Source organism: Cyprinodon tularosa, unplaced genomic scaffold (genome assembly GCF_016077235.1).
Source record: "Cyprinodon tularosa strain WSP-4 unplaced genomic scaffold, ASM1607723v1 ctg139, whole genome shotgun sequence".
In the NCBI taxonomy this organism is placed as follows: domain Eukaryota; kingdom Metazoa; phylum Chordata; class Actinopteri; order Cyprinodontiformes; family Cyprinodontidae; genus Cyprinodon; species Cyprinodon tularosa.
Window position 1 is genome coordinate 1,020,392 of NW_024038210.1, and position 26,730 is coordinate 1,047,121.

Here is a 26,730-nt window from a genome sequence, read left to right on the forward strand (position 1 = left end):
TAAAGGCCAGTTTACGCTCAGACACCAGGTCGTCTGCGTGTGTGTAGCAGTTAACCTAGATATGCCCCGCCCCTTCTCTCCAAAATTGTAGGTGACCAGAGACAGTGCCGCAGACTGGAGGCCTCTGATTGGTCAAATCTACATCCGATCTACACAGTGCGTATTTCCTGTTTGGTACCTTACCGGCTTGTTTTGTTAGTATGACCGCCATTGTGGAAAAGGACTCGTGAAGATGAAGCGAGGTGCACGAGAACGCTGGGACCTTTTTTCCACCCCGATCCCTGCTCTTTTTTCGCCCTCATGTCCATCCGTTGTTGGAAAAACTTGCCTCTTGCATTTTTCCACTTCCTCACCGCCTCCCCCACAGCTAGTTCGTGATTGACCCTCTTGCATTTTGGCATGAAATAACATAACACAGACCACGCTTTTAAATTGGGCATAAATCAAAAATATCTGCGTAATACCTGCAACAAACTCACTGCGACACACTGCTGTTGGAGTATAACCAGCCCTTAAGGCAAGTTTATTTGTATAGCACAATTCAGTACAGAAACAATTCAACAGGGGTGTGGGGAAAAACTCAATATGAAGCTACATTTTGATTTTCGGCGGTTGGATATAATATTGATCCTTCAGTTCCTACTAAACTCAAACCCCAAACAACATGGATACCAAAATAACTAAATCATCAATATCTTCTGATGAACGCAGAACTTTCTTTTTTTAACTGTACATTTAAATTTGATTGCTGGAAAAAATATCACAACATATAGAGATTTATAGTGCAATATCGTGATAACATTATGTCTCATAGTATCATGACATGTATCGCAACACCCATACCAATGCCAATGCTCACCCCTCATAAAGGGATGGACATGGTCAGTACAATACTCAGGTAGGCTGTGGCGTTGCAACGATACTCAATTGGTACCAAGGGGCCCAAAGAGTGCCAAGAAAATATTCCCCACACCATGACACCACCACCACCAGCCTGAACCGTTCATAAAAGGCAGGATGGATCCATGCTTTCATGTTGTAGACGCCAAATTCTGACCCTACCATCCGAATGTTGCAGCAGAAATCGAGACTCATCAAACCAGGCAACGTTTTTCCAATCTTCTATTGTCCAATTTCGATGAGCTTGTGCAAATTGTAGCCTCAGTTTCCAGTTCTTAGCTGAAAGGAGTGGCACCCGGTGTGGTTTTCTGCTGCTGTAGCCCATCTGCCTCAAAGTTCGACGTACTGTGCGTTCAGAGATGCTCTTCTGCCCACCTTGGTTGTAACGGGTGGTTATTTGAGTCACTGTTGCCCTTCTATCAGCTCGAACCAGTCTGGCCATTCTCCTCTGACCTCTGGCATCAACAAGGCATTTCCACCCACAGAACTGCCGCTCACTGGATGTTTTTCTTTTTAGGACCATTCTCTGTAAACCCTAGAGATGGTTGTGCGTGAAAATCCCAGTAGATCAGCAGTTTCTGAAATACTCAGACCAGCCCTTCTGGCACCAACAATCATGCCACGTTTAAAGTCACTCAAATCACCTTTCTTCCCCGTACTGATGCTCGGTTTGAACTGCAGGAGATTGTCTTGACCATGTCTACATGCCTAAATGCACTGAGTTGCCGCCATGTGATTGGCTGCTTAGAAATTAAGTGTTGACGAGCAGTTGGACAGGTGTACCTAATAAAGTGGCCGGTGAGTGTATGTCAACTGTTTCTTCTTCTGTAGTCATTACTCTATATTAGTATTTAAAACTAAAGAATTTGTACATAACTTTATATTCTGGTCTTTCTGATTTACTTCATTTTAAACAGTAAAATATGTACTCATTAGTGAGGATCCTTTTTACCAAGTACTTTTTTACTCTTACTTGAGTGATTTATTGGACGGTTACATTTTACTTTTACCAGAGTAGAAATATGTTGAAGTAGTGCTATTGGAGTGCCTTATTTTATCTTTTTTGTATGTAGTTGTATGAGAATCTTTCTTTGTCAGATAAAGCTGGTAGAAACATACCGTGAAACGCCTGCTACAGTAACCACGGGTGTTCTAAAAAGGACTGATTACAAATAAACAGCCAGCCCTCTTTTCACTGACTAAATGTATTTTTTTCCTTCAATACTGTTATGCTTTTACGACAGTTTATTTTAGATTCAAATTTTAAAGCTATTTTGTAAAGTCTCTCTCTTGAAACGGTATCACTGATATACGTGACAGTATAACCTCCTCTGGTGGAACTTTTCTGTTCCCCTTCAGTGGGATGTGTGATAATGCAACCCTTTCTGTATTTATACTATATACTTGTAGAGTGACAGAGTAAGACAATGCGAGAGCTGAGCACTCCTATACATTGGGGACTAAAAATAGAAAATGTGTGTGAGTGGATTCAATAAATGCATGCATATTATGCACATAGATGCTAGTAGTGATGTGTTTGCATGTGTCAGAATAAAATCTATTTTTGGGTGTTGGTCCTTGGGGGGGTGAACGTGAAAGAGCGGGTGCTTAGCAGACTGAAGGTCAGACATAATGCGGTGGAGAGTGAGCGAATGCCCCTGGCCTCCTGCTCCTGCAGCAGCCTGGATATTATCCTGCTGCTCAGTGTAATGCAAAAAAAAAAGTAATACAGAAAGGAATTTCAGGCAAGTTGACAGCGATAAATGGAACATTATGGCTAAATTGAGCTGTTGTAGTGCTCAGTCGTGTTTTTTTTTCTTGCCTACAGGATTAGAATTTAGCACAATTAATAATATTTGTTAGCCGTGGATTACAGATATTTTTAATTTAATTTAATTAAAGATGTTTTTGCTGAGGGTAATTAAAGCGGATAAAGCCAACGTTATCTTAAGTTTTATCTATTAAGATGAAATGAATCTAACCTTAATAATGTGCTTTAAATCCAACCAGCTTAATGAGTTTGGTTTGAAGGTGGAAAGTGGTGCAGTGGAAGAACGTAGCCTCTAACGAAAACACATGAAAGGAAAGGTTATTGAACAAACCTCGTGTTTTAATTTGCAGATCATTTAAGGGCATATTAAAAGCAAATACTATTGTTTCCATTTTGAATGAAAATATTTGACAAATCCTTTTTTTTTCTTTAACAAAGAAAATAGGATTTGCCACCATGTGCAGATTTCTTCAGTTTTTGCTTCTATGTCAAAGTAATCCATCTCAGTAAAGTCAGGATTTTGATAAAAACACTCCAAAGTCTTTCATTTGTTTTTCTTTTTTCTTATTGAGTTTTTTTTAGTCAATCAGAGGTCAACTTGTTGGTCAATTCAAGACCTCTGTCTGCTGCATCAGCTTTAGGAAATGAACTGATACCAGATATACTTTCTGCTGCAGAGCAGAATTTAATGTTCCATCTAATACTGTGCGTCATACAGGTCCTAAAGCGACTATGCAACTCCTTCCTTGCTATCAGTTTAACACATTCCAGATAGCACTAATCTTGTCTTACCGTCCAACAAACATTTTCCCAGAAATTTTCAGTATCATCAATATTATTTTGGGGTGGGCTGTCAAACTTGGACAGCTCCTTCTCAGCAGTAGTTCCAAGTCTAGATCCACTGGAACCATCTGGATTTGGTCCAGTCTTTTTCTTATGTTGAATCATGAACTCTGACCCAAACATAAGCAGGCAAAGGTTTAGATGATTCTCTGGGTTCCTTTAAGAACTCCTGAATGAGGTGATGAAGCATTATTGTGCTATTTTTTTGCTTCTATTTTTAATTACCATCTCATCATCTTGGTTATTAAATACACAATCTATAATTTTTCACAGAAACTGATGTTTTTAGCCAAATGCTGGAGGTAAGTCAGGCTGCTTTCAGTTGGAGTCACTCCAGGTTCTCAATGTTTAAAACTTCATCTGAATAGCACACTTTGAAATAAAGGGCTTTATTAGTTTATTGCTGCAATATTTGAGTAGCTCTTGAATAAAGTTGGGTATGTGGAGGTCAAGATTTTAATAGTTTTAAAATTTTCATTTGGTTTTGTTTTTATTTTGTTCTGACTTCTGATTTTCAGTTCTTTTCATTTTATTCATTTTCTGTATCTTAGTTCAGTTTTTATTTTTTTTAATAGTTAACTTTAAGTTTTTATTAGTTTCAGTTATAGTTTTAGTTTTTTATGTAATAAAACTTGCAATGCAGTTTGATTTCAGAGCAAAACTAAACTGTACTTGCCACCTGCTGACCTAATGCGTTACAGTGAAAAATTGCACACAAAAAAAGCAACTGGAAACTAAACCATATATTAACGCATTATGATAAAGAAAGAAATGGAAACTAAGCACATTTTCTCTTAGACTTCTGTTGGTTTTGTGTAATAAAAATAAAAATCAAATGTAAATCCCTTTATTGTCCCACTATGGAGAAATTTGTTTTGCACTTCCCCTGGGGGGAGCAGTGGGCGCTATTGTGTGGTGGGGTGAAGTGCTTACAACTTTCACAGAGCACAATCACACTGCTCTAACCCACTAGGCCAACACTCTTAATTAGTTTGCAAACTGTTAATACAGTTTTAGTTAGTTTTAATTTTTATACAAAATAAATACATTATCTGATTATAATGAGATACTATCTCAATATGAGTTACTATCTCATTATATTGACATAGTATCTCATTATAATGATTTACTATCTTATTATAATGAGATACTATCTCAATATAATGAAATACTATCTCATTATTTTGAGTCACTATCTCATTATAATGAGATAATAACACATAACGAAAAATGAATTATAATGATTTACTATCTCATTAAACGAGATAGTATCTCATTACAATGAGATGACTATCTCATTATAATGAGATAACTTATTTTATTTTTGGTGGAAACAGGCTTCCATAGAAAGGTTTAGCATTTATTTTTTAGTTTACAAAAAAGTTTTTTAACATTAGATGGTTAGAAAGTCAACCCTGTCTGAGATCACCCTGCTCATTCTATAGATTTAAATGTAAAGAAACCCAGTGGAGCATTGTTTACACAAAGGGGCAAATTTTCATCCAGTTTTTAAAATGTAAGGTGGATCAATTAAGTGATTAGAGAAAAGTAATACCATACCACAGTGTTAAAATATCATACACTCGTCTGTTAATCATGTTACATTTACGAAATGTTATATTTAAAACATCTAGTTATATCTATTAAATGCAATACAAATGTAATTACATTTCCATTACATTAGTTTCCCGCAGCTGTTTTGCACAGCACCACCCTCACATCTCCAGATTACTACTTTGTTCTGGCTCTTTGATGTTCCATGCCTGTTTTTCTTAAGGGCTGTTTGGTTAAAAAAGGAGAGTTTTGTCATCCACAGACACCCCACCAACCCCACTCCCACTACATGTAAGGGGCTGATTATAAAACAAGATTAAGAACGCCGCCTAACAACCGAGGTATTTGTTCTCTGTCATTCCTTCTGTGATGCTATTTAAATCAAGATTATTTTGCGTTTCAATCAGTCCTAAAAAAGGAAATCTTCTGTGGGCGTGCTCAAAAATAGCTCTACAATACAACCACCAGCTCTTATTTAACAGATGCCAAGAATAAATGGACCTTAATGAAATGAGACATAAATGCAACCGTGCAGTCCATGAAATTAAAAAACGTTGCGCTGGTGATCGCTTTTAGGCATGAAAGAGTAGAATTAAGCAGCTGAAATAAACCCACGATGAACAGGAGGCGAAGATAAGCTGTGAGTAATAAATGACAAACGGCCCGATTCCAGATCAGCTTGTTCTCCTGCCTTCTGGGATTCTGTGAGATGTTGTAAAAACACAAGGAAAAAATTGGACTGCTTTCTTCTCTATGTTGGATACTTTTTATTATACTGTTAGATTTCTGCTGTTTAACACCTGATAACCTAACTTTCACCGTTTTTAAGTCACCCAAGCTTGTTGTTGTCGTTACTGAATCAGGCTGTTTTTCTACAGACATGTTTATCAGCTGAGATGTGGAGAGAGGCGTTCAAATCAATTTCTGCCTCTTGTCTTGTACAGAAAAGAACTATTGATGGTGTAGTGATTTTTTTCTCTCTATGCCTCTTGTGTTATTTGTTGTTGTCACTCTTCTCTGAGATGGAAAAACTGTCATGCATGTGGCTGATTCAGTTCTGTTTATTTCCGTCTTTCCACTGATCTTTCATTCATTTTATTTTCCTCCTTTTATACACTCATTGAAGTCTGACTGGCTGCGTCTCACCGCTCTGACTCATCGGATGTCAGCTCAGCTCTTGTTCGAAGCTTACTGTTGCCATTGTCCAGGATTTTCTTTCATATGCCCCGAATTTACTCACAGTTTTCAAAAAAGAAAAATAATCTTCTGTAGTTCATCTAGAACTCTACAGAAAACTTTCATATGTCAAAACTAGAAGTAAATGCATCACATTTCTCAATTAAGTGGGTATTATGTTGAGTTTTTGTTAAATCTTTGAGAATCTAGTCAAAGCCAAACACTAATGATCAATTCACTGCTTTCAGAACCTGAATTTAGAGGCAAACTCTGACCTCTGTATATCTTGCACTCCAACACTTGACAAACTGCTTTAATCAAGCGTGAATAGCTGGGATAATTTTGGGAAAATTTTCTCAAACGTCAAAAGAGAGATCCCTCTGATTGGTGAAAATTTTTTGTTTTAGTTTAAAACTCCCCAATTACTCTTCCTCTAAAGATCTCTAGATCTTCCTCAGCAGTTTTCTTTAATGCCAGTCTGTACCTGTAACTGTACCTTTAGTTACGCCAGCTACATATGTACTGTATTTTCTGAGCAATTTTGCTTCCAATTATTGCAAATGTAACTCAACTGTTGCAGCAATTAACCTATTTCAACATTGTTTTCATGCTACATTAAGCAGACACATGGGTGTGTTTGATTTCAGCGGCTGTGTCTTCCAAGAACACGATATACACAGACTGGGAACCTTCGAGGTCCGTGAAAGGGAGGGCGGAAGAGTTTGACTATGGACTTAAACAGGTCTAGGACTGTCACTACCCCTCATGGCGCTGTCACACCTTATTGATTTAGACAGCATATGCCTGATGCCTCTTCTAAAACGCTGGCATACGGTAAACTTTCTATGTATTTTTTCAATTTTAGACGTATACAAAGAATATTCAAATCCAGTCCAGAACTTACGTCAGACGACAGCCTAACTTATGCTTAATAGCGTAATGCCCATGTCTATAGGGCGGATTACACACATCATAAGTCATTTGTGTCTGGTCATGAACCAGTTTTGCTGGTAGGCTTCTGCAACGTCTGTCTGGAATTTTTTAGGGATGCACAGCAGTTTCCCGCCAAAGCGCAAGGAGGAGCCTATTCGAGAACTCTTGAGAACTTTGGCGTATAGTCACGAAAACTTCTTCGGTGGCAGTGTTTATCTTCCAAAACAACATGTCTGAGGCATCGTACAAGTGGTTGTACTTCCGAACCTCCTCGATCAGCCTTTTCGTTGTGGTTATCCATTGTTGTTAATACTACTCGGTTTTTAAAAATGGCATGCCCCAGCACCGAATCGAGAAGGACGACCACACAGACAGCCGGAAAGGCATACCAAGGAACAATCACAGCTACTTTTTGTCTGCACACATCCACATGAGGTCAGGGCGGGTTTGTGACCGTCCGATGTGTAGTCAGGATTTTTTTTAGGTGTGCAACGACGGTGGCAGAGCCTCTGCATGGGGGGCATAGTCGTGCACAGAGACAAATTTGATGGTTGCAGACAGCGGCGTAGGAAGCGGGGGGGACGGGGGGACATGTCCCCCCAATATAAAAGCCAGGTGGATATGTCCCCCCCAAAAAATTGTACCGCAAAATATTAGATTTTGACAGTTTTTTAACTAGCGTGCTTTTATTTTGAAGGCGCAGCATAGCGTTACGTCACTGTACTCCCCCTCCCCTCTCTGAACTGCTGAGTGTTTGATCACTCAGAAGGGAGGGAAACAGTGACACAGAAGTCAGAAACTTGTGAATAAGGTAAAATTGTCTGTTGGGAATGCTGCTATGAATATCGCCTATTTATAACGTCTTGTTGTCAGTTCACTTTTGTATATAGAAACTGAATCTTTTTGGTTTAGTCATCTTAGTCTTGTACGGAAAAGGATTAGGGCCACTGAAAAAAAAAAAAAAAAGTTAACTGATTTTAAAAAAATTTTTTCAGTTTAACATGGGGAAATTCTTAGAATTCTGACTTTAATCTCAGAATTCTGACCTTTTTCTCAGAATTCTGACAGATAACAAACATGTTAGCATCAAGCCATAGCCATGTCTGTTTTAGAGACTAGCTCTCTTGTTTTAATGACCTGCTCCTCCATTAATGAGGGGACCCCTCGGACATGTAAAAAGTTGCCTAATTCTTTCATTTTCCACCAATGTGTCGCTGGCCACCTCAAACAACTTACATCTTTGTCAGTAAAGCTGAGTGCTCCCACATCTCTTCCTTCATGGTGCCCATCTACTGTACATTAAAATCCAAAATTCTGAGATTAAAGTCAGTATTCTGAGAAAAAAAAGTCAGAATTCTGAGAAAAAAAGTCAGAATTCTGAGAGAAAATGTCAGAATTGTGAGAAAAAGTCAGTATTCTGACTTTCTTCTCATATTAAACTGAAATAAAATTTAAAAATCACTTAACTTTTTTTTTTTTTTCACTGTGTTGCCCTTGTGTTGAAATTAGCCCGGTCTGGGCGTGCGTTTTACGAGGATTTTTTATTTTTTGCATGGTTTTGCTTCGCCGAAATGGACAGATGTTATACCTGCCACGCTCCTGATCGTTAGTTAAAACCACAGGAAGAGTTAATTTTAATTCTTAGCAGCGGCGGCCGCATTGGTTGTGCAGCAGACTGCTGCAAAATCACTAATTAACCAACTAATTAACTTCTGCACCTTTATTTCCTCAAATAAACTGCTGGCTCCTCTTTTTAGACTATAAACAGATTAACACAACATTGACAACAGTTTTCTCTGTTCTGTACTGCAAACTGGAATTAAAGGCGCCATTTCTACCAAAGGTCTGGACAGACTGGCGACCTGTCTAGGGTGTACCCCGCACCAGCACCTCCCAACCCCACTAAGGGACAGTGTGTACAGAAAATGGAAGGATAGATGGATTTCTACCAAAGGTTTAGAATGCGTTTTTGAACCAGATGCTTCAAAGCGCCCTGTCCATAATTCTTCAACACACTGTCAGCTCCCTCTGTCAGTCAACCTATATAAATTCATTTTTGACCATTATTGCAAGTTTGACAAAATAAAACATATCAAACTTTGCACTTCTGTGGCCTACTGAATTGTTTTTAATCCAACTGAAATATTTGATTTTCTAGTGCGTATGCGGACACTAAATATGCCAAGGGCTGAAGCCCTTGAAAGACACCTCCCTTTGCTTAATAAAAGACTCAGTCATTTTGTTTGGTGATATGCTCACATCTTATGAACAAATGCATTATGTAAATTTTAAATGCATTATTTTTGCAAGACACATTTATAAAGGAATAAAGTAAAAGATTAAACAGCCTTTTTTTTTAAAGTAGCGTACTTAAGATATGTTTCTGTTGAATGTTTACGAATCTCAGATTTCCGACATGTGTCCCCCCCAATTGTAAACATATTCCTACGCCCTTGGTTGCAGAGGCTATTCCTCAGAAGCATAAACTGGTCTTAAGTCTAATTTGTATTCTTTAGTTCTTGTTTTCATGTACAGCACTTTTGCTTTCTCTGCTGTTTTAAAGATGAACTTTACAAAAAAAGTTTACTGATGTTTGATTTCATATTTTCTTTTTTTTGGTCTAAATTAAAACCTATTTGAGCTTTATTATCATTTTGTCATTCTTATGTAAATGGAGGAAGAAAAAGCAATATTTCTTCAAGAATGAGCCCTTAAAAAATTTGCAGCACATACTGGGGGTTGGTAAGACTGATGTCAATGTAATCTGCATAAGACTTAAAAAAACATCGGTTGATCTCTTATTCAGAGTCTTATTATTAAGAGTTATGATTCTTTTTTTGTCAATCCAATTAGAGTCAGGTTAATTTATTCTGTCAGAGCCTATATAAAGTGGTCTTCATAAGTTTTTGGTGTCTGTGCTTTGAACTGTGAAGGTTAAGCACCATTTTATCTGTTTGCGTATTTTTATTTAGTGTTCATTTGATAAAAGAAATAACTAAAGGTTCCCAGAATGCATGTTTAAAAGTTTTATTATTCTCTGGAAAAATTGTTTGAATTTCTTTCTTCATTGTTTGCTTGCCTCACAAAGTGGGACCAATTTCTCTGAGCATCGTACCGTCTTCGAAACCCATGGAGCGCCTCAAGTCTTCTAAGCCTTCTCTGCCCAACTTACATTTCTTTGTTGTCTGTGTTATTGTAGCTGCAGAGATGTTTGCATGCAGGTCAGAGTGTGCCTCAGCGCGTACAAAGATTTGACCTGATTTCTAAGTAAAGCAATCAGTGGGACCATCGGCACGTGTCGGTCTGAGATTTCCACCTCCTCCCCCACTCTCGCACAGCAATAAGGCAGCTCATCTCTGCAGCTCCTAAGCTGCTGGACCGAGTTAAAAAGCCGAACAGCTGCTGGTGGCCCACCAGATGCGGGCTGTGGACCAGAAACATACTATGCTGTCAGTTTCCATGTTTCCATGGTGTTTGTTATGACTGTAGGTGAAAACAGCATGGATGATAGACATTTCCTAGAGAATTTGATTCCTGGTTCAAAACCTGTAGCCTTTTCCAACCTTATGAATAGATCTTTTATTTTTAGATCTGGATTTTCTTTATGAGCCATTATAAAGTATTAAAATGCTTTGTTCTAAACATTATTATGTCACACAGGCTGTGTCCTTTCATTTTCTTCTGTAAAGTGAACTTTTTAGTCCTTTGGCTCCTCCCTACCTACTAAGACGGGTCCAGCTTCTCTGTCACCTGTAAAGAAAAGCATCTCAACAGCATGATGCTACTGCCATCATGTTCTAATATGACAGTAGTGTTTTTGCAGCCATATGCAGTATTGTCCTGCCTTATTTCTACATAATGACATGGTTTGTGGCAGTACAACAATGGCTTTGGAAATGTCCGTAATTCTGCCGTGTTCAATTCAATTCAGTTTATTTATATAGCACCAATTCACAACGCATGCCATCTCTAGGGACTTTACAGAGACAATTCAATCAGATCATACAGTCAGATTGACTCTATCTAAGGAAAACCAGTTGATTACATCGACTCATTGGCTCGAAGGCAATCCCTCACACAAGAATGCTTGTAGCGACAGTGGGGAGGAAATTCTCCATTTTAACAGAAGGAAACCTCCAGCAGATCCAGGCTCAGTGTGAGCGGCCATCTACCGAGGCTTATTGGGGTTCAAGGAGATTGAAGCAGAGATACAAAAGGCACCAGCTCCACAGGCTGGTTGACCGTGTTCAGTTCAATTCAGTTTATTTTTATAGTGCCAACTCACAACACATGTCATCTCAAGGCACTTTACAGTTCACCAGGTCATACAGTCATACTGATTCAGAGCTTTCTATCTAAGGAAAACCAGTTGATGGCATCGACTCATTGACTCGAAGGAAATCCCTCACACTAAGCATCCTTGTAGTGTTGACTGGTTCTCTGCAGCTCCTCCAGAGTAACTATGAAACTATTAACTGTTTTTTCTTTCTTATTAACTCTCTCCTTGTCTGCTCTGTTAGTTTTGGTAGATAAAGAATAGTTGTGTTTTCATTACCAATGTGCGTAAAGCTGTCCATATTCTGCTAATTTTGAAGATAGCAATTTTAGCAATTGCAGCATTTCCATTAAATATAGAAAATCGCATGTAAATACGTTTGGTCATGCATTACTCTTGAAAACAACACAGAAGCAACAGATGTAAACACTGCTATGAGATTTCTCCATATTTCAGCCACGGCTCATCGTCACAAATTTAATGTGAAAATACTTATTATTCTCATAAATCCAAATGTGCAGCGCCATAATCCTCCGACTAATTCTGGTTTTCTTCTTTGTCTTTTTACACGGCTGTAAGGTCTAGTTGCATGAGACACGTGTGATGAGAAAAAAAGTGTTTCCTTTGCAGTTTTGCAAAATATAAGAATTTTGATCCAACAGAAAAAAACACCTCATTGTAGTGTAAAATCCATTTACTTAAAAAGTTTTTCAAGATTGCAGTGTTTAGATTTTGCAAATGTATTTTTGCTAAATGATTATAATTTGCGCAGTTTGATGGCTAATGAAAAGGCAGCTATAGTTCTGTTAGGTTTGCAGTGGGCCAGTTTACTAATATGATTACATATAAAAAGCAGGTGGTTGCACTAGATTTTACTCATGGGTTGACGAGTCAATGAATGCTGCATCTTTTTTTTTAAAAGTATGATTTTACATCGTCATTACGAGCTAATTAGTATGGTGTGAATCAAGGGTATCATTAACTGAAACTAATGAAATGTCAAAAACTAGTATTAAAAAACATTTTTCTTAACTGAAATAAAAATAAAACTAGACCAAACAAAAACTGAAACTGTAATTAAAGCTTATTAATCCTAACTTTACAAAAGAATGTGCTTTATTTTTATTATCATAATGCATTAAAGGAATAGTACACCCAAAACATGATTAGCCTTCATTTTCTACTCACCCCCATGCTGAACAACACTCTGGAGTACTTTTTTGATATCTCAAATGCATCTGGAGATCTGGGAGGCTTCTTGCTGTCTGCTGACATTCAAATAATGGAGGTCTATGGTGCCTGAGACAGAAAGGTCCATAAAAGTCCACAAAAAACGTGTCAATATTCCTCCATACTGCTCGTCCAATGTATTCAAAGTGTCCTGAGTGGGTAGCATCCAGAATTTACCCGAAACGAAGTCACTTAGAATGTTTTTAGAGCATAAACAGTAGTGTATAGGATTTCCTGAAAGCACGCGCCGGTGCGTTCATGACGCTACGGAAGCCGGCAGACCAAACCAGATGAAAGTGCGCATTCAGCGTCTGCGCTGCCGATAATGCAAGGGTAGAAGAAGAAATGTGCTGTTTACCTGTGCAAAGAAAGAAACAACGAAAGAAAAATGTCTGAGGACAGTGTTGAGGAAGAGCATGAGTTCTTTGCCGAGCTGAATGCGCACTTTCATCTGGTTTGGTCTGCCGCGGTTTCCGTAGCGTCATGAACGCGCTGGCGCGCGCTTTCAGAAAATCCTATACACTACTGTTTATGCTCTAAAAACATTCTAAATGACTTCGTTTCGAGTAAATTGTGGACGCTACCCACTCAGGACACTTGGAATACATTGGACGAGCAGTATGGAGGAATATTGACACGTTTTTTTTGTGGACTTTTATGGACCTTTCTGCCTCGGGCACCATAGACCTCCATTATTTGAATGTCAGCAGACAGCAAGAAGCCTCCCAGATCTTCAGATGCATTTGAGATATCAAAAAAGTACTCCAGAGTGTTGTTCAATATGGGGGTGAGTAGAAAATGAAGGCTAATCATGTTTTGGGTGTACTATTCCTTTAATATGTGGTCTAGTTTCCAGTTGCTGTTTTCGCTTTTTTTCCCCGCTGTACTGCATTACGCCAGCAGTTGGCAGGTATTGTAGTCAAGTCATTTGTGTTGCTGCATTTGTCTGTCCTTATCTGGGATTTCATTTCTATTATTGTATTGGTCTTACCGCCTGTATGTAAGTTGTATTACGTAAAAAAACACAAACTATTACTGACACTAATAAAAGCTAAACTAAATCTACGAATTTTCAAAAATATAATTAAACGAAAGTTGCTGAAAAAAAAAAAAAAAGAAATCTAAAATGGAATTGAAAATCACAAGTAAAACTAAATTAAAATAAAAACCAATAAACATTTTTAAACTATTTAAAGCTTGATGTGAATTATTTTACTGTTTTAAACAGAAGTACCTTAAGTTCTGATATTAAAAAAAAGAACATTTTCAGCAAAACTTTATTCCTGAAATGACTCTCATTTCAGGACCGTATAAAAACATTAATAAGAAGAAATTAATTAAAATCATCTGTGAATCTTTTAAAATTTTTTGGCCCCAGTTAAGTCACAGTAAAACAGGCCCCAACCTTTAGCTGTAGTCCATGCTGACAGTTCCTCTTTTAACTGATAAGACAGTTAAATCCTGATAAGTGCTTGAAGTCATGGGTTATTTAAGATATTTTTAGGACTGGACAGAGAGTGTGTCTAATTTTAAATATAGTTTCTGCAGTTATGTAAAGAAACCAAATCATCTCAACTAGGGCTGCAACTAACGATTATTTTGAAAATCGATGAATCGGCCGATTATTTTTTCGATTAATCGATGAATCGGACACAAAATATTTTTTTTATATTAACCTCTTCATTCCAAAATAAACATTTTAGACAGAACAAACAAGCACACAAGTACAGGTTTCTCATTAACTGTACTGGTGCAATATGAAAAATAAATGTTTGTGTTAAAACTACACAAACTTACATGAGAAATGTAGCTGTACATCCACAAAATATTGGGTATTTTGTTTCATAAAGCGCAAAAAGAGACATTTTTGTTTTTTAAAGCCCCTAAGGGGTTCAAACAATAGGCCCCCCCATTTCAACAAATGAGTTTTTTTTAGACTAGAAGAGTTCTGCCTTTTAAGACAGGAAAGTATAGCAGTTAAAGTTGCTACTTGAGAAAATACTGAACCATAGAGATAAAAATAGCCCTGTGATTCAAATTATAAATTGTATTTGGAATAAAAATGAGAGAACTAGAGGTGCTAAAAAACACATCCTCCACAGACAGATATTTACATGGGAATGTGGCATATAATTAATTGACATATTACTGATCTTGCTGGATTTTATTCTGCTTTACTTCCATAAATTGCAGGATCTTCTTTACTTTATCTTTGCCAGAAGATTTAAACTTTAAAAGCCTTGCCCTCATAATTTGCAAATTTATTTATTTATAAAGAAAATATAAACGCTGCTTAAGCTAATTCAAATGAAATTAAAAGTAAAATAAGTAGCCAACCTTATCACTGTCTGTAACTACTAACACGGTAAGGAAAGCATCAGATGAGCTACCTGAGAAACTAACGTAACGTTTCCCCAATTTAAAACCAAACAAACATGGTGCTTCCGTGCCATGTTCATTTGTTTTTACAAAAGTTGCATGTTACGACTTTTTTCACTTTACAAAGCGCAGGCTATTTTAATTATTGTGATCAATTTGCGCCGTCAATCCCGGCGCATGCGCGCTTCATTTGCAGTCTGGACGCTGAAACATCCTGCGGCTCGGACTGCAGCGCTGAGAGGGATTCTTGTGGGAGAGGGAGAAAGGCGTTGGGATGGGGGAGGCGCCCCACGGCAGCAGCTGCCGCTGTAGGAGAAGAGTAGGAACGATACATGCTTTCACGTAAGAGTCTCCAAAAGTCGCCAGTGACACCGTAAAAAGTCGCCAGATTTGTCGCTAGTAGCTTTTTAAAAAAAATAGTCGCTGGAGGGGTCTGAAAAGTCGCTGAGTTGGCAACACTGCAACTGCGGCGCTGACTCGCTCCGCCATATTTTTTTTTCTTCCCCGGGATGACGGCGGCGGCGGATGACGCATTAATCGCGCGACACAACTAATCGATGATTAAATTCGTTGCCAACGCTTTTAAAAGTCGATTTTTAGCGATTTTATCGATTCGTTGTTGCAGCCCTAATCTCAACCTAGGCCTCCCATCTTATGCCGTCTTCCAGAAAACAGACAATCGAGGCTTTAGAGCAGATTTGATCCCTTGTGTTTATCTCTCTCTGCTGCTGCTGACTGAAGTCTGAGGTATTCATGCTGACTCTTGAGCTTAACAGAAGCACACTTATAACTTTTTTTTTTTTTTGTCTCTTTCTGTTCTATTTTTCAATACTTTCAGTCCTTCTATGGCTACACTGCTCCTGTCCAATCGCCCCCACACTTACTCTCCTTACCTACGCTCTGTAGATCTGTCTTTCAGCCCTGTAGACATTCTTTTATCCTCCCATCCCTCTGTCTCCCCCTGGCTCTCTGTGCCTTTACTTGGCTGCTTGTTTTATAAATAGCTTGGCCTAGATTACAGCAGCTGCATTGGCGCTGGCACCGTGAGTTGGTATGGCTGGGCCAAGTGAGGTAAGAAGAGGCTTGCAGTCAAAAGATGGAGAAGCATGCTTTTCTCTGTATAGATGTAATTGGGAGCAGCCTTATGCAGAACATAGGCACGATGTTTCTGCCTTCTACAGCGCTCTGACTCTAAAGTTAGTTTTTACTATGCTAATACTTTCATTTTCTGCTTTTGTTTTTAATAAAACACTTGAATGAGACTTGTACTTTTTTATTTTTTAAGTGATTTTCCTTTATTGAATAAAAATAATCCTAGTGTTTTTCCTTTTGCATTTTTCCACTTTGTTATAGGGGTCATTTGCATGCATGTGAGCACGACGATGATGCATAAATCGGAGCACTATGATGATCCACTGCCCTGATTCCCTCCCCTCCCTGCAAATCCCTGCTACAGCTCACCCTCTGAGCATCTCTGCTGCATTCCAGCCTTTTATTTTCCCATTTATGCATGTCACGAATGCTGTGATAACTAAGTTTCTTCCATTCCATTCCTTCTGCCTCTTTAAACATTTTACAATGTTTCTATTCCAGAGACACGTTAGTAAAAGTAAAGGACATACATTCACTCTGGCCAAAGAATTTGATGAATTGAATATATCGGCTGTAACTGAGAGATATATTTGGATTTCTGTGGATTTATTAAAAAAGACTCTTGCTTTAACAGCTCTACTTGTCTGTTAGCTACAGCTCAAAGAGATAATACTTAAGGGAATATTTCTAATTTAGGAAATGCACTTTAGGGGTGATGTTGCTCATATTTTATTTCCCTTAGGCCGAAGCCAGCTTGATTATTTATAACCCCCCCCCTCCAGTCTATTGGATCCATATTGCAGATGTTGGATATATGCACATGCCTAATGCAAATTTAAAAGGGTGCAACAGGCATTTAAAGCCCTTAGCAAGTTGTTAGTTATTGTCAAACATTGAATTAATAAGCAAATATAAAAGAAAATTTATTTCTTTATTACAAACATTTGTTTGCAGTGTATCTGAAACATAAGGGAATAGTTCTCTTCTGTTTTCTTTCCTCCTTTGTTGAACTTAATCCAACAATCATTTTCTATTTATCCAAGACTGGATCATCATAACTGGTTAAGGAGGGGAAGCCATACATTCCTCTGTCCATCAATCCTCCCTATAGTCATCCCAAAGCATTCCAGTAGAGGTGAAGATGCGGTATATATTTTCTCTCTCTCTGTTTCTGGGTGAGTTGTGGGGTCTTCTTCCAGAGGGACGTGCCCGGCCGAACCCGAAAGGGAGGCATCTTAAAAACGTTTCGATTAGATTAACTACTTCACCACCTTTAAGTTAGTTGTTTAAAGATGTCAACAATACTACTTTAACTGTGAGAAACAAAAAAAATGAAAAAGTTTCTAAAGGATTTCAAACCAAAGTACAAACGGAAACATTTGAATTTTATGCAGAAAGAGGTATTGCAACTGCACTTAAAATACCACAGTATCGTTTCCTAAGAGAATATAATTGTTCATATCTGCACACATGTCAAGTAGGCAATTGAATGTGATTGAAAAATGTAAGAGCTCCACATGAGGAAAGATTTGGTTAACTGGGGAGTAGTGAAACCACTCTGGTTCCATAATCACTTTGAGCGTCCCTTCCAAACTTTCTGTGCTATCGTTAATTTTGAATATATAAAACTGTCACAGTCGACTGATAATATCTCATTTTTCTGGGCCCAACTTTATTCCGTTGGCAGACTAGACACTGACGCTCAACAAACGTCCAGTAAGACTGTGAATGACCTGTAGAACTGCCAGAAAGCTGCTCCCGAAGCAGAAAATGATCAACATATTATAATACTACTATTATCATGTTGTAATGCGTTTTTAATCTTCTGGCTTAGTGAGATAGGCCTGTGTCTTTATTTTGGTAACTCTCCCATGAATTATTATTTTGCACATGTTGTGCTTAGTATAAAATGTTCAATAACTGGGGCAGGTGAGCCCAGCATCGGTTAATATGCTGTGCTGTTTTGTTTTCTGTCCTGGACCTTTTCAGAGTAAATTTGCTTCATCTGTTTTAAAGCATATCTTCCTTTGGATGATGCCCTCGCTGTTCCAGCTGGAAGTTGGTTTCACGACCTTCGTCCCTCATCTGTTCTCTACTTGCACGTAGACAAACTTTATTGTCGGAGTGTGTACAAAATGAAATTTCGTTACACACAAAAATTTTGTTTAGATCATTCGGCCTGCTTCATGTCGTTAGAAAGGTTCCAGTGTAATAAATTTTTAATCAGACTGTCATCAGGCCTGTGTTTGGCTCGTAAAATTTAGCTCAGTTCCCAAAATTAGCGCTTACAATTTATTTGTTATTTCTTTAGTTTTGGGGGGTTTTTTGTATAACTGATGTTCCCATTGGGTAACTGTAGTTTGTGTCTGCTCAAGCTATTACCTCATGATATTAAAATCTAACTGTAGATCACGAACTAGACATTAAATTACACTCAGTTTAACAAAATGAAAAAGAATCCTCAATGGTCTGTTTTTTTTTTTTCAACCTGTTCTTGGGTAGAACCTTCCCAGCAGCACGCCACACAGGGCAATGCAGTATGAATCTCTTTGATCCCTTCTGTGCCACCTGATAAGAGCAATAAATCACCCAGGATGATGAAGCATTTCTCTTTCTCCCTGGCCTCATTCTCAAAGCCCTGCTGCTCCTCCTCCTCCTCTTCATTCTCTACTTTTCTTCTCATTCACAATTCTTTACACAACTAATAGAAGCCTTAGGATCCTGGAGGCTCTTTAGAATAAAAACTTTTAACACTTTGAACTTAAAATTTAATGTATTTAAAAAAAGATTAAGAACATTAATGTAGTCCAGTAAAAGTATCAGTTTCTGTTTTTCATATTATTTTATGGACCCATTAAAAACCAACCACACCTACCTGCCTTTAGAAGTCAGTAGAAGCAATGTTCTGAATATTTTAGCCACTGTAGGGAGAAGTTAAAAAGTGGATGAATTCCACATGGGGAACTTTGTTCTTATGATGCATTTGAACAAATGACTACCTTAACAGCGACCAACACCTGGAAATTCCTGTTAGTGCAGCTGATGTAAATTAATAGTAAATTAAAGAGGCACAGTCAAATACTACACTATGCCTATAAAAACACACCAAGAGATATTTTTTTATATTAAAATAAAGCAGTATAATCCAATATATGATTGCGTTTGATTAGAACTTTTTGAACCTAAAAAATAGTTTGTGCTCTTATTCTTTCCATACATTTGGTGGATTAAGGTTCTTCAGTGAACACCCTCCGGCGTGCTTTAGATGTGTCTCTAATGATTGCATTTCCTCAGCAGTGGCCTCCAAGGACTCTTGATGTCTGTTTATCACGCATTTATTTACCTCAGGTGTGTGGAAGTAGGGGAACACTCTGTCTTTTTAAAAAATTCTCCTTTTTTAATTTTAATTTCTGCATCAAAATCTCTTGTTCCCGCGGGGTGAAATCGGCACTTCCGTTGCCTGTCGTCATGGTGACTTGTCGAATCGGGGCTCCACTGATAATGGCTTTTCATACTTGTTACGCACGTGTTGAACTCTGAGTGGACCTACGTAGAGTTGATTAAACTAACTCCCACAGCTTTTATGATACTGAAAACTCAGACTATCCTAACTTTAGGCTAGATCAATTCAGAGTTGAGGATTTGAGTCCGAGTTTCTTAATTCTACTTTATGAAACAGACCCCAGAGCTGAAAGCTGTTTGATAACATTAAGTAAATATTGGATTATTTATAAGCAGCAAACTTTAAGGATGATGTTTTAAATTTTTATGCACCAGGACTCTATTGTTTGACTCAAGTCTTTTTCTTAAGACTTTGAATATTGGCTATCCTTGTTCAACCCTAAGCTTTCAGAAAAATATAAGGATTTCTTTTTGATATGCCATAAATAAATAACCAGAACCTTCGACTACATTCATCTGAAAAGAACAGAGAGGATTTAAAAGAAAAGATGACACTGTGGCACTGCTTTGTTACCTCTGAGCGCGTGATTAATGAGCTGTGGGAGAGCTTTGGAAAGAATGTCTAAACCTGTCGAGTTACATTCATGGTGGTGCCTTTTCACAGTGCCGTAAATTGAAGAAATTAAAAGATTTTCTCTCTGGAGAGGAAGAATCTGACAGCGCTTTGCTTAGATATGATATGTGTGGCCAGTTTTATCGTTTACAGGCAGATTTCCCCAAACTGGGGTGACTGATGGGCCGTCTGCTGGAGGCGTGGGACAGTCATTTGCACATATCTTCCTCATGTTCTCCGTCTGCTCACTTTGGACAGAGCCTAACACACACACAGACATAAATAACTCTAACCGCTTAGGGCCTCAATATTAATGGCTCATGGAGGCTTAGCTGTCTCAGCTGCTTGAGCAATTATTATCATCGTTATGAAATGAAGGGCTGGTAAGAGAGATGATCTGAGTGATGCAAAGAAGACACGGATTGTTATGCAATGCAATAATGCGTTTGGGAATTTTTGGAATGATTGTTCCTCCACGGCATTGGAAACTCAGATTAACAGGATAATGAAGGGAACATGTTTCTGGCTGCAGTGGTTCAGTCATCAGCTGCTTTATTGGAAATGAAGCAGTTTATCCAAAATCAACAGTCCAGCATTAGAAGAGCTAAACTTGTAAGGTGTTCTTTAAATGGTTTCACATCTGAGTCATTGCAGAAAGAAAATTCCTGCATCTGTATTTTAAATGTTGGTGTCATCAACCGCTTTCAGCACGTTTGCTGATTAGTCATGTTTGCCTGTTTTTCTGAAATATCAAGCTGTGTCAACTAAAGTCATTAAACTTTAATAGCTTCACATGCGGCATGTCATTATGCCTCAAAAAAAAAAAAAAAAAAGACTTTCATTGGATGGAACAGGTTTGGCGGAGTAGCTAAAGCTGTTTTATTTCAACATTTTTCATACCTGAAGCCAGCCAAAGTATTTTCCGGTTTGGCAAAATGTCCAGTTTTAAACTTGGTTATAGTTCGATTTGAACATTCCACCTGCATTACTCCACTGTTTTACAACCGTTTACCTTTTATAGTCGATATACAGGTTTTATATACAGTGACTTTCAAAACCATTTATACCCTTTACAATTTAATACATTTTGTCACGTTAAAACAAAAACTCTTGAGTCATGGCGTGTTATTGGTTATTGTATAGGGTAGGTGGGTCTCAAACTTTTCAGCCTGAGTCCCTCCCAGTGACCCTGGCCATTGCAAAATCCAATGTATGATGAAAGACCAAAACATTACATCTCTATGGACGCACGAGCCCTTGAGCAAAACAAGGCAGTGGCAGCATCATGGTATGAGGAAGCTTTTCTTCAGCAGGGGAAAGGAACTGGATCAGAGTCAGGGAAGAAGGGGGACTGAGTTAAATGCAACACAGTTCCCTTTAAAAAAAAAGTCCGGTCAGCAAGGAATAATCAATGGATCATTATCTATAAACTAATCTGTTCACTGTGATTTAATGAATTTAGCGTTAATAAGTAAAAAAACAAAAATAATAATTTTTGTTGTGATCACTGACTCCAGGAGCGGCCATTTTTGCCCAAATGTAGAAACACCTCACTCCTGACATCTTCCGGCAGTGACATCACGGTGCGGTAAGCCTAGCGCCATTCTTTACTTTGCTTTACAAGCAAAATCAATGGGAACTACTTGACACTTCTGCAATCAACAACAATTATTGAAGATTTCCAGAGGATTTCACCATTGAAATTCACCAGAGCTATAGTGAAACTGACAATGCCCACGTGCATGGCAGTTGAATGTTGGAATACATCGGCTAAAAGTGAAAAAAAATTTATTTCACCTTTCTGATTCCTAATCCTCCTCGAACTTCTGGCCAGAGAAAAAGCACGTAATATGTAGAATATGTTCGAAGAAGAATGTATTCAAGATGACTTGGATAATAGCACATTGTGGCAAACACCAGATACACCCAGTGGCGTAAAGACACAACAATAGGCCCGTAAGCAACATTATCTGGGTGCCCCCCCATCCCCCACCGCCGCCGCCGTAGACTGACCCGAAATGTGCCCCATACATACACACTTCATCATTTCATAATTCTTCACCTTCACTAGGCATGGATATACTTCAGTATATTCTGCTGTAAAATGAGTCTCATCAGTCTACCTTGAGCGTCACAGCCCCCCTTCTCATCCACGCTCTCTCCATTCATCTCCTGGTCCCAATCTCTACTCACTGTAGCAGCAACGTCCACCTCTCCCTCTTTGGTTCTTTGAAAGAACGTGTTTATTTTGGGAAGTTTTTTCCGTTCTTCCAGCAGCTCTTCTTTGCTTTTTCATTTCTGGAATCCGCTTAAGTAACTCTTTTTGGTATCCATTGTCGCTAACACATTGTATGTAACGGTATTGGTTTTAATCCTTGCTCTGGATTACCCAGAATTCCAAGTCGTATTGTAAAAAATAAAATATTCAAACACATCGTTCTTTTAAGATCTTTATTGCGGTTTGAAACATATTATATGAGTGTATTTTTACCAACCGTCTAATGAACTATACACAGTTATTAATAAGGGTGTGCAAAATAATCGTCAAATCGATGAATCGTGATTCTAATTTTTGTGATCTACTGAATCGATTCTTGAAGGCAAGAATCGATTATAAAAAAAAAAAAAAATGAACAAATAAAATACATGAATGGTTGGCGCACATCAATCAAACCAAGTGGAATACAACTTCCAGTCCAGCAGATGTCGCTGCGGATGTGTTGGCGCCTGCTGCTTTGTGTCATAAGCATGTCCGGACTGATTATCCTCATTTTGTTATTTTAAATTTGATGAATCCTTAGATCTTTTTGTTGGTGTGTCCATGCCAGTGATAGTAATATTTCTGTCCAGTATTTGTTTTCATGGCAACACCTCCAAAAGTAATTTCAATAAATACAGCTATGTATGAATTCAGTTGCTTTCAGTTATGTATCAATTGAAGACACGATCCAGATCACACCCAGCCAGTCAGCCACTGGTAAGGGCTGTATCTTTTTCTTACAGTGTTCAGTGAAAATATCACAATGCATCGCAATATTTCAAGTATCGTGATGCATCGTGATAGAATTGCATCGTGGCATGTGAATCGTGATTCGAATCGAATCGTGACTTCTTTGCCAATACCCACCCCTAGTTATTAACATAGTAATTATAAGTACCACTGTCTGCTTTGCTATTGGTGTCACATTTAAACGGCTAAACCATCAGGTTGAAATCTGGCATGTGATGCGGTATAAATACGGTGCAGTCCACAATTGCGTAGGGGGCCAACCAGGTGTCAGTGACGAGGCCCCTAAGAGGTCGGAGGCCCCTAAGCAACTGCGGTCTATTGGATACAGCACAGGGACTTGCTCAACAGCCGATACTGCACCGTGACGTCACAAACTGTGGCAGGTAGTGTTCTTTGACAAACATGGACGTCTCCAGTAAAGCACATTCAAATGAAAATTACTCTTTAAAAAAAAAAAAAATTAACATTTATTGAACAGTATGCATTAATTTATATTATATTATATTATTATATTTAAAGTACAGTTTGAAGTTTGAGTTCTGAACATGACCTGTCTTTTCCTTTAAAGGTACACTATGCAACCGGTGTTGATTTTCCAGCGAGGCTCCCCCCAGAGGGCAAAAGTAAAAGTGCACTGTCGTAAATATGCACAGCTGTTCTCCTGGTTTCTCCGTCAAGCCAGGCGCGGTTGTTTTGAGCTTAGCAGACAGGCGAACGCAACGAATGACTAATGCTGCGTTCACACCGCAGCTGGCGCGACAGAAGCAGCGAGTTTACATGCAAAGTCAATGGTTGACGCGCGTTTTGAGCAGCAGGCCCAGCGCGTCTGAGCAGCTGAAGCAGCGCGTCAGGCGCGTTTAATCATCTGACGCAGGGAGAGAGACACAGAGCTGATGATCAGAGGCTATGATCACTCCTCTTAAACAGTTTATTGACGCCTAAATTAACTTAAAATGCAGAAATTTGCCGGCAGAATATGTTGGCTTTTATTATCCTGCTGCCTGCAGTTTCGATTATTTAGATGAAAAACACCTACCAGCTGCCGCGGTGAACCGCGAGGAGGCGACCCGGCCAGAGGCTGCTGATGAAGGGATTCCTTCTGTCGGCGCACCGCTGGTATGTGGGGGTCTGAGCGGCTCCGACAGAAAAAATATTGAAGGCAGGATAATAATCTGAATGAAGTGACTGCACTGATTACGTTTTCAGGTGTATTTTCTCATTTAAACACATATTAAAACTACTTTATTCCAAATGATCACAGCAAATATAGCTGCAAGGCAGAGAAAGGATAGTGAAGCTCCGCCCAACGCGCGTCAGACACACATTGCGCAGCCAGAGCAGCAAAGCTGCTTCAGCCGCGCGTCAGAACTAACTGGTACAAGCAGCAAAAATGAAGCAGCAGACACGATTTTGCTGCTTTTGCTGCGTGAACGTAGCATAACTGCACAAATATCGCCACTGTGCTAGCAACGAGAATGCTTTTAACTGGGGGGTGTAGCGGTTCTCGCCGTAAAGCAAGACTGACTCTCGCGAGACTTCTGAGCCTGTGGGTGCGGGTCGGTGCTCCTGCAATTGCAAGTGCAGTATTTCCCCCACAGACCACCAGGGCGGCCGAGAATACCTTTGTTCAACCTGAAATGACTCATTTAATCATCCAAAATGTTATGTAACACATTAATTAACTGAAAAATGTTGCATAGTGTGCCTTTAAGAATTAAAAGAAAAGAGTTTTTGTGTATAATCTGTGCATGTAGCTCCCATATTCATATTTATACACAACTTTTTACTGTCCCTAACTATAACTTTTTGCTTTTACATACACCTGTAATTATATTTATATCCACTTCTGGATTGATGCAAACCACATTTTGTTGCTTTGTACTTGTGACAGTGCAACGATAATAAAGTTGAATTCTATTCTATTTTTCACCTTTCAGTTGCACCATCCCCAACAAGGAATCATAAAGTTTTAGAACCTGCTGTAAAGGTTGGAGTAAAACTAAAAGGATGTGATTTTTATGTTAGATTTATGTTTGTAAACAAATGTTGGTTTATCACATAAAATCCCAATTAGGCTAATTTTATTTTGTTTTTGTTGTTGTTGAATGGCGAGATTCTTACATTCAATGGTGGGATTACTTTTTAGTTTTCTTTCTTTGCCCCTGGTTGTTTCAAAGCAAAAATGATGAATGACTCTGCGGGACTATTTTTATAGCCCATGTGCATTTTTCTTTTTTTTTTTTTTTCCCCATAACTTTTTGAGAGACGTCTCCCTGTGACAGACTGTGGAAATAAAACAGTTTTCCTAAAGGAAGAATCAGAATAAACTGAACTGCGAAAAAAAAAAAAATCTGCAGTGCGCTCTGCACGGATCGTCCATCAGCAAGCAAGAAAGTAGTGGCGTAAAACCCGACGGACGTAATGCTGGTAATGACGTCAATGTGGAGCGGGGAGGGGAGGGGAGGGAGTGAGATCTGTCCGACTGCTGCAACATCACTCTGAGCAGCGCTTCAGTGCAGAGAGGAGCCCCGCTGCTGCAGCTTCCCCTCCGGACAAACCTTCTGGACGTTACCGACGCGCCCCTGGAAGGAGAGCGCTTCTCTGAGAGGAGCAAGCAGACTTTCAGCTCCATTGCGCTTTTTTTCCCCCCTACCAAACACACAGGGGAATGCCATCCATAAATATGAAACTGGAGATGGTGACCATCATCGCCTGCGAGGTAGACATCGAGGTGTTTACATCAGACAAAATGCAGGTAGGGTCCGACTCCTACATCCTACAATCGTCTCTTTGCCCTTGCTCTGTGGCTCTGCTGCTGTGCAGAGGTGTCCCTCAGATCCGACCACTGCATGCTGCCCTATAGAACTCTATGCATGCCTCGGTGACGTTGATTGCACCCCCCTTCCCCCCCAGACGAGGATTTTTTTATCAATGGGATCCGGAGCTTTCCAAGACGCACCGGCGGCGCGCCCCCTGCGCGGCGATGAATGAGATGCATCTTGCATTGATAACCAGTTCTAGATTATCAATGCATGATGGTTCCAGCTTCTGAATGAATGCAGGAACTGTAGTTCTTTACTGGGACAGGTGTCAGGGTTCGATATAAGCAGTGGAAATGACTTAACTCTCCAAGAAAGAAAGACGCATTTTAAAGGAATGAAAGTGGGGCCGCTTTTACGCGCAGTCTGGGACACCTTACCTTCCCTCCCCCACTTACCTTCCCTCCCCTCCCATCACAGCAGCATTGCAGGTGTTACCAATGGCGTAACTATCGGTAAGCAGAGACTGCAGTTGCTTAGGGGCCGCCGACCTCTTGGGGGCCATGGTGGGGCCCCCTATACAATTGTGGAGTAGGAGGCCTCTTTGCAGATGTAATGGTGGCTTAAACCCACCTGATATTACATTAATTGACTGGACCTTATTTATACCCTAAAACATGGCTGATTTCAACCTGATGGTTTAGCCGTTTACGACACCAATAGCAAAGCAGACAGTGGTACATTTTATTACTATGTTAATAACTATGTATAGTTCATTACACGGTTGGTAAA

General features: G+C 39.1%; 1 protein-coding gene across 2 annotated transcripts in view; it reads left to right on the forward strand.

The window, feature by feature from the left end:
- The window catches only part of rcan3 (regulator of calcineurin 3), a 75,802-nt gene that overhangs the window by 11,044 nt on the left and 38,028 nt on the right, over positions 1 to 26,730 (forward strand). Inside the window, exon 1 of one of the 2 annotated variants that reach the window (XM_038278164.1) lies at positions 25,656 to 25,934. The exons of the other annotated variant lie outside the window; for it this stretch is intronic. Within the exon in view, the coding sequence (XP_038134092.1) occupies positions 25,848 to 25,934 (87 nt within the window). The 5' untranslated portion in view covers positions 25,656 to 25,847. Of the gene's footprint in view, positions 1 to 25,655; positions 25,935 to 26,730 lie in introns of those variants that run through there. 2 annotated transcript variants of the gene reach the window in all.